We start from the raw sequence: 12,930 nt of genomic DNA, 5'->3' as shown, positions 1-12,930 counted from the left end.
TCATAATAAAGTCTACAGAACAATTATTGGAAAGGTACAAAGAAAATATGTATGTGCATAACTATGTATATAATTACGAATGGTTATATGGCTGTGTTATGAGCGAGATATACGTGACACAGGGATATACATCTGATTGTTATCCAAAAGGCCAAAGAGCCCTAAGGCTGGGAAGCAGTATGGGAAATGAAGTGAGTATATAACAACTACACTAAAACTCTTATTTGGGAGTTTATTTTATTTCTGGATCCAATTAAGACCTTGGCAAACAGCAATGCAGGTCCTGTCAGAAGCCAGATGAGGTTCAGTACAGTACTCTCTTAGTACAGTGGGTACATAGAGAGAACTATGGCGACTACAGCTCCGAATGCCAGCCAACCAGGAACTCCATGACAGAAATATGCACGCATCCACTCACTCACTCACTCACTCACTCACTCACTCACTCACTCACTCAATCACTCACTCACTCACTCACTCACTCTTATTTACTGAGCAGTCAGGCTTCGAACAATACAATTGATTAACACATTCATTGTCCTCTCATGCTTTTGCCTCAAACTACACCTTCTTTAGGAATCAAAGATATTGAACACTTTGCAAACAAATGTTCCCATGAAACAATCGTAAATGCAGTGGCACCAAAAGTGACAGAATTAATTACTATTTCAAGGGCAACAAAAATACTAAAAAAGCAAATCTATGAACCAGTTTTATTTTATTTGCATTTAACATGATTATACACATTCATGTGTCTAACAAGATCTGCACTGTTACATTAAAAATACAGTACAATAACATTCAACATGAGGTACTTCATATTTATATTTTCCTTCATAAATAATGCGGTAAGCTGCTAAAGTCAAGCACACTGATGCACGGTTGGATGCAGTGTCCTGAATTAGCTGAGCTTATTTAAACACCTTAAAAAAAAAAAAAAAAGACAGTTCAGTGCAATAATTATGTAGAAATTAGACCATTTACTTAAATACTATCTTAAGATATGATTAAAGAATGTTGCATTAGAACTGCTAGCCTAGTTACCCTTATCCCCAGTATGAACAATGATGAAAACTGCCAGGTATGCTGGGCAAAGCATCTACAGCGTTTTCTGCTTAATGAAGTTGTGTTTATACACTAGAGCTGCCAGCCCTGTCAGAACAATGATTTTTATTCTTACAAACTACAAGTTCAAAATTACCAAAGAAAACCAAAGCAAGCGCATTATCTTTCAGTTTGCTGAAAATGCATACAGGAGAATAGGTTCAGAACCTAAAATTTCTTACGTTAGGTACAGCTTTTCAATCTTACCCACAGTTCTTGGCATAGGCCAAGTCAGAAAGTGGATATATCTTTTTGGAAACATAATAATGATTAATAGAAAGTTAAGTTCTTCCATCCTCAGTGAACTGCACTTGCCCAGCCACATGGAGGGTGGCTCAGTCACAGTAAGAGTGAGTTGGGGATAGACACTGCCCCTTTAAGGCTATCACACCCAGCCCAACTATCTTACAGGATGCAATCTGTGCTAAACAAAGTTCCTTCTCCTCTGGCTTAAAAGTAAGTGCCTTCTAGTCACTCTGCATGTACCATACCAATTTGTATGGTAGCTATGAGTTACTGAAATGTTTAACCATAATTGTAAAGCAAAAACCTTTGTTGAAGTAATTTTAATTGACAATGTACCTTTATCTCATTGATGCTTTGCCAAAACTACAACCTGTCATCCCCTTTATTAGGAAGCAATTAAGAGATAATTTTGGAAAGTTGTCATCAATAACAGCTTTTGGTCAACTATGTTAACAGATGTATGTAATGGCAAAATGATTAAAACATTTCCCATAATCCAGTGCTCTCCTCCACCAGGGAAGCTGGCCAAAGGCCACAAGCCCATATCTCCAAGGGAAGAAATGGCCCAGAAGCCCAGAGAGTAAAAGCAGTCACTTCACTGGGCATTGCTGGTACCGGCAGGGGGTGTGTAGGTTAGTTCTGACACACCCACCACTAGCCAGGCAGGGAGGAGGCAGTTCCTGAGTTGGCAAGCACATTTGCATGCACATATTGCGCAGGCACACACACCCCAGGACTAGCCCCTGCTCCAGATAAGTCAACTTTGGCTTACAGAGCAGGAGAAGGAGGCGGCCAGGGACCACACTCTGGGTGGCAGGGAGCCATCTCAGGATCACACTGAGCAGAAAAGCTGCCCAGAAACACATGGATATTTCAGCTTCAAGTGACTACACTGGACACTACCAGGGCCACAGGCACTAAGCCAACAGGAGCCATCATGGAAAAGGAGAAGTTGTCTGCGAGCTTTTCCCTCTTGGCGTATGGTATCATGGACAAATAAGAACTGCATGTGATGCTGATGAGGTGAATACTCGGTATAACCCAGTGTCACTCCGAACCATTTTTCAAAAACCCTGCAGTCATATATTGGCACTTTAAGATGGCCAGAGGCCAGGTTCTAGCAGTCCAGAAGCTTGTTCATAATCAACAAATAAGATCGTCTATGGTCAAACATCAGATAAAGAATGTTTCGATTTAAAAGAAAAAGCATAAAAAGTACTTTATCACACTGACAAGTAGTGCTACAAAACCGTTACTCCATACCATACCTCTAAAGAACTGTTTGGTCCTCTTTTAACAGGGGAGGGGGGAGGAGAAACGGGAGTCCTATGCAGTAAGACTTAAGAACAAACCAATAGTGTGTGTGTGAGTGTGTATTTGTGGGGGGTCCAAAACTACCAGGCCAGAGTGGCTTTTCTGAATTGTATATCCTTCTTTCTCACTGGTAAACTGACTGCTGGTTGTATAGGCATTTTCAGGCTTCCCTTTTACCCATTAGAGTACAAATTAGCAAGTTTGCAACCTTTCTTTCTATCAACAATGACATTTTCCAATTGCATCACTTCTGAAGGAAGCGGTCTGCATTCTGGTATCTTGTCTTCTAACCTGAAAGAATATAAGTCTGCTTTGTAGTTGGAATCATGGCCTAAACAAATATCTAATTCCTTACATCAAGAGTCTGAACTGTTTAGTGAGTAACACATATATGAACTTGAAATACAAAGACTATAAAAGCAAGGCCCAGAAATAACGAATGTAAAAGAACAGCAGCAAACTTGACTACTGGCCTAGTGTTTACTTTCTAAGTTTACTTGGTACAAAGCAAATATTCTTTCAAATTCGTACACTGAGGTTTACCTGTTCTTTGTTTTTGCTTTTATTTATTTATTGAGAGAAAGGGGTTCTGTTTAAAAATAATGATACTACTTTAGGATACATAATTCCATTCATCAAAGGAAATTCAAGTTGATCCAAAATTTTCTTCAGAGGTACAGAAGTAGGAGGTTGGTGGGCACTTGGAAAAGCACACGATCTCCCTAGGCGTACAGACGCAACTCGAAACCCACAAAGCCTGAGTAAGAACTTGGCTCTTCTAAGCATAGAGTTAAAAGCGGAATGTTGCATTTTAGCCTGTACATAATTAAAAGGTTCAAAGACATTAGAAACTGCCTACTGCTTCATTCATTACAAATTACCTGTGCTGACCACATATCTGCAGATGAGCTAAGCGTCAGGCAAGGAGGGCCCATGTGGGCACCTCATGCTGCATAAAAGAAGAAAAGTTCAGGCGTAGAATATGAGTTCGGGGATCTGCCCTCCCTGTACACCAGTGCCATTGGTGCTGTCTGAGGAGCACTGGAACTGGACAGTCACCTTGCCACACTGAACTTCCGTCATGCCTTCCTGCCCAAAGTAGCTGAGTTCATTGCCGTCCAGCACTACACTGGCTGTGTAGAAGGTGTCCGGCTCAATCTGCACTGGATACTCAAACCACACAGGGAAGGTATTGCTGGATCCGTCTGAGAAGTACTTGCTCAAGTTCTGGCCCAGGACAACGCCCTGCCGTTTGAGTTCGATCTTTGCGCTGTACTCGGCAGAGCCACAGCTGGAGCCGTACAGCCCAAAGCCTGCGATGAACACCCTCTTATCAACAGCAAACTGGATGCTGTCACAGCGACCCCGATAGCGCCACTGGTTGCTCCGATAGGCACATGACTGAAATCGGTGGCAACGCTGGGGGACCAGGCCCTTGCGGGCTTTACTCACAAACTGCAGCTCTGGTTTTTTGGATGCAGTGTACCAGAGGAAGATGTCATTGGTCTCATTGAGAGTCAATACCCCAGACTGTGCAGCACCATTTGCAAAGTCATCCAGGGCCATGGTAGGGATGCGGATCAAGTACAGGGCCTTTCCTAGGACCTTGCGTTTATTTTCAATGCTCAGGGCCAGATCTTGCCGCTGGCATTCTACCTCAGCCCAGTTCAGGGCTGCCTCAAAAACCACTATTTCTTTGGCATTCAGAGTTTCCCTGCGGAGGATACTTTCGAGTGTCTGGAAGTCGATGTCACAGAATCCCTCAGACTTGAGCGCTAACTCGGCCTGGGCATCAATCACCTCCCAGCAACGCTGTGTCAGGTCCGGCTCCTCAAACAGGCAGCTCTGGGAGAGGAGTACGCAGGCGTTCTTGGCGCTTAGGCTGGTCTCCAGGAAATTAACACAGGCTCTGGCGAGGTGAGGAACTATGTACTTTTTGGCAGCATACAGTGTGGCCAGCACTGTGTCTGCAGCCAAGTCAATTTCATCACAATAGATGTATCTGAAAGAAAGTAGTCAACATGTAAGCAGGTTTCCACACAACGAGCATGAGGAGCAAGGAAGGAAGCCACTGCTTTCAAGCCTGTCCAAGAACATACTTTCATGTGACAGCTACTACAAACATGCTAAAGAAGCCTCTGAAATACAGTCATAAGGTATTAGGATTTCAGCTCATCAGTAAGCTTATATAATTAAATGGATTAACTGTGTTGCTATTCATCTTCTATCTTATAAAGACAAATTCAGTATATTTTCAACAAAATAAGAGATACTCCAATTATCTAAAAGATTACTGTATATCAGAGATAAGATTACAAAAACACAGAAAAAGTCTATTATACTGTATTAAATGTTAAAGCACTGACATTCCCAATCCTATAGCTTAAAAATTATTTATTAAAAAATTATTATTAAAAAATTATATATGTGTGCCTGCGTGTATGTTTGGGCACCTGGGTACTCCAGGAGTCCAGAAGAGGGCACTGGCTCCCTGGAACTGGAGTTATGGGCAGCCGTGAGTCACCTGAGAAGGTGCTAGGACCCGAATCCTGGACCTCTGTAGAAGCTGCACTCCTAACCCCTGAGCCATCTCTCTCTTCAGCACCAGCAGAGTTTAAAGTAGACATATATAGCTCTATTCCACTTTCTGTTTCAATAAAAACAAATGTCTTTTGAAACTATAAGGTCAAAGTTAAAAATCTTAATGATTTGGGACTTTTCTAAAACACAAAATAAAACCTGATATTAAATATTTCTGAAGTGGTTCCAAGTTTAAGAAATCACCACATAAACTTCACTACTACCTTTTCAGCGAACTCCACAAATCTTGTGAGTATTAAAGTTCTAAACTCCTATTTGTCCTATTTTCAGAACTAAAGCAAACATTACTTTCCCCTGTATCTATTCAGAGACAAAGCAGAGAGCTCACACGCACACTGATTCAGTGCGTTAGGGAGCTGTACCTATCTTAGGAGATGAAATACTTCTTGTTGTTTGGGGGAATGGTGGGAGTTTCTTGAGACAGTGAAGGTGGAACCGACCTGCAATCTTATATTACAGGACAAAAGGATAATCAGTGACAACTCTGCCCATGACAACACTGAGAAAATTTATCAAAGTTTTTAAGCTAAAGCAGTGGGTACTTTGATTTTTTTTATAGTAATTTTATTTCATGTTTGTAAAACATACCTAACTTAAGAAACCAAGATTAGCTTTCGCAAGGAAAAAAAGAAAACATAAACACACATAAACAAGCCAAAAGGTTCCTCAGTAATAAACACTTTCTTCCAGGAAACTGTCTTCTCTATAGGCTAAGCCGGTTACACCGGCAAGACCACTCGACAACACAGCTGCAGTACAGTTGTGCTTTGCCTAGGGCCAGGACTAGGAGAGCATCCAGAATATGGGCTGGATTTGTAGCCTCACCCTGGAACTCAGGGAGCTGCCACTCCTTTTCTGAGTACAGCTACTCCCCTAGGACACAGGAGGGGAAGCCTCAGTTCCTACTGCTGTTCCCAACAAGGCAAATGGAACCTCACTCACGCCCTGTTCTTTCCACCCCGCCTGACTCCATAATTTTTAAAAACTGCACTAATATGCTCTAGGTAATACATCTATTTACAAGAGAAGATATTTGGCAAACAATCAAGATGTAACTTTCCGACATTCCTGCTCCTGTTTCCTGACTGTACATGTGTCTGGGAAACAACACCCTACTGGACTTCAGTGAGGCCAAGTTGCTAACTAGGGCTGCATTCTACCAACAACAGATGGCACTGTCACACGCAGAGCGGACTTCACAGGCAGTGAGGAAGGGCATGGATCCAAGCAGGTAGAGAGGTTTCTCGGTGGTGTCTCTAATGGACTGATGCTGAAGGTTAAGAAGTGACGAAGCAGTTACTGTTATGGTCACTCACACGCTCACTGCCTTTAACCTCCCTGCTCCCGCTCCCCACTGGGAACGGTCTAGTTCAATTAGGCTTCAATGTCATTACAGGACCAGGGAATTACATACTTAAAAACTCTGAAACGGACTAGAACTTATTTTTCAGTAAGCAGTAAATAAAAAATAATGATTGTTTTAAAAATTGTAAGAATATTGTCAAACTTTTTGACCCACTTGGCAATTTTTCTTCAAAAACATTGTTTTTTAAATTTATTCCGATGAAATGAAATTCCCAGATCAAAATATAGCCTTGAACAGTTAAGAAAAACCTTATAAATACAACTTATAATAACTAGGCTTAATCTCACTGTTTAGCATTAGACCCTGGTAAAGATGATTCCCAGGACCCGATTAACATGCAGTAGAGTCTGTAAAGTATCTATAAGATATGAAAAATTTTAAGTAAATATGTGACTACCCCAATCTTTTTTACGTTTTTATATTACTAATTTAAAATTGCTTGTATTAATCTACAGACAACTATAGGAAACAATCCCTTCAAAAATCTCTTCATCAAAAATTTGCATGTCCAATTTTGTGGGTAAAATATATGTAGTCAAAGATGAGATACTAAGTTCCACTTCTGGTGGCATTAGACAACACAGAAGGCATGTGTCGTCCTAGTGTTGCTAGCTAAACAAGGTACATCACTGCTCTCATTGTGAAGTAAAGGTCTATTTCTCTGAAGCCTCCTTAAAGTGTCCTGCTTTCAGAAGGAGAACATCCCTATTAAACAGTGTTTATTCCAGAAAGCTATTTTTCTTTTAAAATGTCCCTAAAAGCAGCTCACCACGTGAGCTCTTTGCCCCTAGGCTCTAGGCTAAGGAATGGCTCTAACTGCCTGCGACATTCCATAGGACTTCCCCGAGCACAGAAGAGCGGTTCTAAGACCATTTACAAGGCAAGCAGCACCCCCTCTCTTTAGAATCTCTCGCTTACAGGAAACTCAGATCTGACTGAGAGGCCAGCAGAGCAGGAACACAGCACAAGAAACTCTTTCCAAACACACACATCATGCTTACTTCAGCATGGCGAGGAAGGCAGCAGGTTCGACGTCTGGGATTCGGATTTCATCTTTGTCCTCAGCGAGTTCTCCGTAAAACATTGCATGGAACACTGAGCTCCCGACAGCGAGGACGTACTGTGGAGAAAGGGAGAGCTCCCTTCACACACTACACTGAAAGCATTTGCAGAGTCAATCCCCAAAACCACTAGCCACTGAGGGCCGGGGGCACGTAAGGTACATAGCCCACCGTCGTAAACAGCCAGGCTATGGTGCACTGGACAGGGAGCATGAGACTGTCACACAAAGTGGGCTCTCCATCAATATCTCAAAGCTTTGACATTAATATACACCCCCACCCCACTGGGAAATAAATCAAACCATGGGCTCTTTATCGGATTTCTATAGGTACAGTAAACAGAGGACTTTCCAAGCCAGTTACAACATTTCCTAGCCCTGGAGAGTGAGAAGCGCACATTTCTGGGTGATATATACAACCGTGTAGAAGGAAACAAAGACAAAATGAAGTGTGGCCAAAGGTCTATATTCTCTGTAACTGGGCGAACCATGCAGTGGCTGCCGGCGGGCTGCCTGCCCACACCAAGCTCTGTGCTGACAGGGTCCCTCTATGTAAATCTCAGGACTAAACCGGTAATGCAGCTGTTGCTTACTTTGTGTCCTGGCAACCGCTGAGTCCCACCTGGTGGCCCAACCACAAAATGTACGTCTGCCATCAAGTCATTATTGAACATCACCGCATTTCTACAAACAAGAGGCGAGTCATTAATTCACAACAGCCTGTATTCTTAGCAGCCCTTTCCCCAACATGCAAAACTTCAGAGTTAAGCTAAGCAACAACAGCTCAGCGTTCCACTCCCAGCTAAAGAGCATACAAAGGGTCCAGCCACACCACTGCCTGAAACCACTGCAGACACATGGCAAGGAACTCAAGTTTTAAAAGTTAACTAAACTTTTACAGGGCTTAGGACAAATGAAGGGTTTCCTGTCTCTGTGCTCCACAGACACAAAGCTGCTGCTTAAATGTTACAGCTTGCAAAAATATTTTTATCTAAGAGGAAAACAGCTGTACTGCTTTGGAAAAGATACAAGGCAGCTTTCCATTACCAGTAGAGCCTCTGGGGAAGAGGAGCAGGGATTCGTGGTAAACTGCATTACAGTCATGAAAAAGCAGAGACTTCACCACCGGCAAACTTTGAGAGTAAACACGCTAGCCTGCCAGCAAGGGCGCTTACCTTTCTCGGATGGTGGGATAAAGACCCTGCCAGTTGGGGGCCGGGATGAGGTTGTTGTTACAGAGGTTGTGCTGGTGTTGCTGCTGGACAGTGGTGCTGCTGGAGTTGGCTGGCTTCTTACGGGGGAATATATCAGCAGCCATCTTCTTCTTCTTTTTAGTCTTCAAGGTAATTATTTCATAACAAACTGGGGGCAACTTGCTGCTCCCACTGCCAACGCTGCCGCCGCCGCCGCCGCCACCGCTGCTGTTGGCTTTCTTTGAACCTTTTTTGGACCTGTTCTTTACTGTCTCTGGAAGCATCAAGAAGAAGGTGAGACATTTCATGTTCTTTTCTTTATCATCTACCATGAGTACAGGATGTCTCTCTTTAGAGCTAGATCTCGCAAAACTGCTCAAACATCAAGGCAAAGAGGCTAGCCGGAGCTAAGATGTTAACAGAGACCGGCAGGCTGCTTTCTTCCTGCTTTTCCCAGCCAGGCAAGGTGACCTTTTCACTATGTTGAAGAGAAACTGGCTTTAAGTTTTATCCAGGACCGGATCTGTTAAATACATTCCCATCATGATTCCTGGTTTTCTTACTTGCGCATAAAACCAGCCGTTCTCTGGATCACCTGCAAAGCTGAGCAAAGGAGGCAGGCAGAGAGAGAGCTGAGGCGCTTGCTTTCTGAATTAGGTTAGCAAGATGTGGCGAGCCCAGCGAGTCAGTACGGCCGCGGCCGGCCGGTGAAGTTGTGTGGTGAATGGATCGGGAGAGGAGAGTAGGTATTACAGCCCTGCAGACGGAGTCAGACAGCCAGAGCTCCGAGCCAATAGCTGAAGCCACCAATCAGGATTGGATGAAGCCAAACAGTGACACCTATTGTAGCATGCACAGCTCTGATATTAAAGGAGCAGCAGTTACATTCTCTTTTCTACTGTATATTTAATTAAGATAAACAGCAAATGAAAGACATTTGCAAACAGGAAGGGAGGGGTTTATTTCTCTTTAGTACAGGAACATTTTCATTTCAACCAAAACAAGCAAAAGCCATTAACAAAGAATGGGAACACATATGTCTAATCTCTCTTCCTGGCAACAATCTTCCTCCTAGCAGCATTTACTTGCAAGTATTTTGAACAGGATCTCCTAGACTATAAAGCCAAAGGGAACCAACGTACTGAAATTAAACCAAACACATTTAAGCCCAGCCACGGCAGGGGAGGGGAGGGGTCTTTTTTTAGTCTCTGGATGTTTTGCTAAGGCTCTGCATTTAGCTTGCTTCCAATGTTTTCTAGCTCGGCACTGATTTTGGACCTGTGTCCCAGGTCACAAAACACAGTTAATTACGATGAGCTTCCACCAGCACACTTAGCTGTACTCAAGCATAAGGCAGACTGTAGATATGACAATAGCATTCATTCAAATGAGACAACTCTGATAATTAGTGCTTAAACCCTGTGATTCACTGCAGATAAGTCAGATAGGGCACTGCTCAGGATCTCAAAATCCAACTCAACTCTTAAGGCTACATTTAATCTTGTCATACAAATTTTAAAGAATCCGTAAGCTCTAGCACAGCACCAGTAGAAGGGCTATTTAAAATGATCAAAGTCTCCTATTAACTAGTTAAAAGGCAAAAGATCTCTTTGCTTTAGATGAGAATAAGGCTTCCCCGGCAGCTGCCAGTAAAACAGCATCTACTGGAGCTTCATAGTTTGTAAAGGCAGACTAATGACTAGAGTGACTCCCGCCCCATCTATGGGATTACTCGGGTTTGTTCAAAGTAGAGAGGCTATCTGCTGCCTCTGGTCCCTGATCCTTCAGAGTCCTAGCCCTGTGTGCTATGTAACATTCGCCTGCATGGAGACTCCTCAGCAAATGAGAACACTGTTACTATAACTAACAGTATTGCATACCAGAATAAATTTTTAAATCCCCTAGCATCTTAGTCCTAAATCATTCCAAAGGCGTTCCTTTGTATTGTCATTATTTAAAGCCATTTGAAAGCCTCTGCGAGCACAGAGTATGAGACACAGGCAAGGTTACCTATCCCCATTGTTGATGGAACCAAGTTGCTGCTTATTTATGACAATTATTGTATTCTAGACTGCAGGGCTAAGACACTGCACATCAATACCCTTGCAAATCACCTTCAGCTGTACTTTGAGGATAATGTTAGAGATATGATAACCTGTTATATGATAACCTGTTGGAAAGCATCTAGAAGGCCAGGGAGTGAGTAAAGAACTTGTAATACAAGAATGGAAACCAGTGTTTGGATCCCCAGCACAGGAAGGAAGGAAGGAAGGAAGGAAGGAAGGAAGGAAGGAAGGAAGGAAGGAAGGCGAAGCCCAGCCCAGCAGCCTGTACCTATAACCCTAACTCTAGCAGTAGGTAAGGGTTATTAGTAAGGCCTTGGTAGCCAGTTAGCCTTAGCTCATTGGTGAGCTACAGATAAATGAATAGACTTTGTCTCAAAAAATAACAGAGAGCAGTGGAAGGTCAACCTCTGCCTCCCACCACACACACACACAAACTCGTGCACGTCTATATACATTACATATATACATCACACACCACACAAACATACAGATACAAACATCCACACCCACTACACTCACATATCACACCACATACAAACATCCCACATATCATACACATAACACACAAACACCTATGCCCAACATACACACACACTCTCATAGAGAGACAGGCAGGCAGGCAGACAGACAGACAGACAGACTCTCACTCACCCGCACAGAACACCGAGGAAAAGGCACTAAGAAAACCAGTAGCCCCTGAGTAAGCTGCCTACCAGGAACAGACGGCCTCTCTACTGGCTGCTCAAGTTCTCAATCATACCTGTCTGCAAAGCCCTTCTGATAAGAGGCACTTCTGAGCATAAATCCCAAACATATTTCTAACAGACCCCGTATCTGGCTTCTCAGGTCAGAACTAATCAATTAGAATGGAAGAGGAAACCAGCTGTTTTGAGGCCATCATTATTAACTGGCAACAGAAGAAGACTAAACAGAAGAAGCAAAAGAACAACATGTAAGGATTTGTCTTTACTTATCTTACATAAGGCTATGGCTAACACCACAAAAAGCCTCCAAAACTACAGCTTCTGCATCACTAAGGAGAAGAGGGAAAGTGCATGTAGTAGTTTGAGAAAGGAAATTACATAAGGCTTTAGAAAACCCTCTTTTGAGCCTAAAGAACCCAGGTATTTGGAAAGAACAAGCTTTGTAGAAAAGCTTGAAAAATGAAAAGTAAGAGAAGGAGAACTGAGTTCTATGGACGCCCTAGAACAGTGCTTGCTGTAGAAGGCCACTCTTGGCTGGTTAGGTGGCTGTTAAAAGATACACACACACACACACACACACACACACACACACACACACACACACTCAGAGCTGCCTCTCCTCCTCTGAAGACATGCCACACACTGCTGCTAAACCTGCAGTCCCAGGGCCAAAAGCAGCATGTCCCAGGAGCCTTCAGGGAATTTGGAATCATAAGATTCGGGATCACAACTGCATTTTCACAAGTTTTCCACAGTGTGCACAGCACTGAGTTTGAGAAAGACTTCCCCAAAGATCCGGGTTCTAGGCCTGCCAACATAGTATCTTCAAACAGATGCCCAAACAACTCAAGATAATTTATTCTAGTTTGAACCAAGAATTTAACCTCTCCTATCTTGTTCTAAAATTCTTCTGTTCTGAGTAATGGCACCATTCTAAGATCCAGGTGAGCGGCCAGGCAAGTCAGAGTCTATAGTGTAAGGTTGTCTGGAAGAGATCTAGTCCAGATCCTCAGATGTAAACAGCAGGTTTCAAAAATACCAAGCAGATGAAACAGCCAACCCTTAAATAATCAACTCCCTAATTCTGTCTCAGAAAGCTAGCTGTGCACACTGGCATCAGCAGCAACCAAGAAACTGTTCCATTTTGGCTAAGCCACTTAACTGCCAGAGCACGGGAAGGGGGCTCTGAAATCCAATCAGTCTCTAAGGGACCCAGTTTTCTCAGCTGAACAGTGAGGTTTGTTTGGAAAAGCGTTTCTCCAACCAACGATGCTTA

General features: G+C 43.0%; 1 protein-coding gene across 4 annotated transcripts in view; it reads right to left on the bottom strand.

Moving 5' to 3' along the window:
* Positions 1 to 699: 699 nt before the first annotated feature.
* The window catches only part of Btbd3 (BTB (POZ) domain containing 3), a 30,841-nt gene continuing 18,610 nt past the window's right edge, over positions 700 to 12,930 (bottom strand). Inside the window, exons 2-5 of one of the 4 annotated variants that reach the window (NM_001025431.1) lie at positions 8,867 to 9,158; positions 8,285 to 8,375; positions 7,633 to 7,751; positions 702 to 4,666 (exon numbers count right to left, since the gene is read on the bottom strand). In NM_001025431.1, coding sequence (NP_001020602.1) covers positions 3,634 to 4,666; positions 7,633 to 7,751; positions 8,285 to 8,375; positions 8,867 to 9,009 — 1,386 coding nt within the window. In that variant the 5' untranslated portion in view covers positions 9,010 to 9,158 and the 3' untranslated portion in view covers positions 702 to 3,633. Of the gene's footprint in view, positions 4,667 to 7,632; positions 7,752 to 8,284; positions 8,376 to 8,866; positions 11,366 to 12,930 lie in introns of those variants that run through there. The other 3 variants (NM_145534.2, XM_030250517.1, XM_006499294.3) reach the window with 3 other exon arrangements.

This window comes from Mus musculus, chromosome 2, assembly GCF_000001635.26.
Source record: "Mus musculus strain C57BL/6J chromosome 2, GRCm38.p6 C57BL/6J".
Taxonomy (NCBI): Eukaryota; Metazoa; Chordata; class Mammalia; order Rodentia; family Muridae; genus Mus; species Mus musculus.
This window is presented reverse-complemented; position numbering and strand designations above follow the sequence as displayed.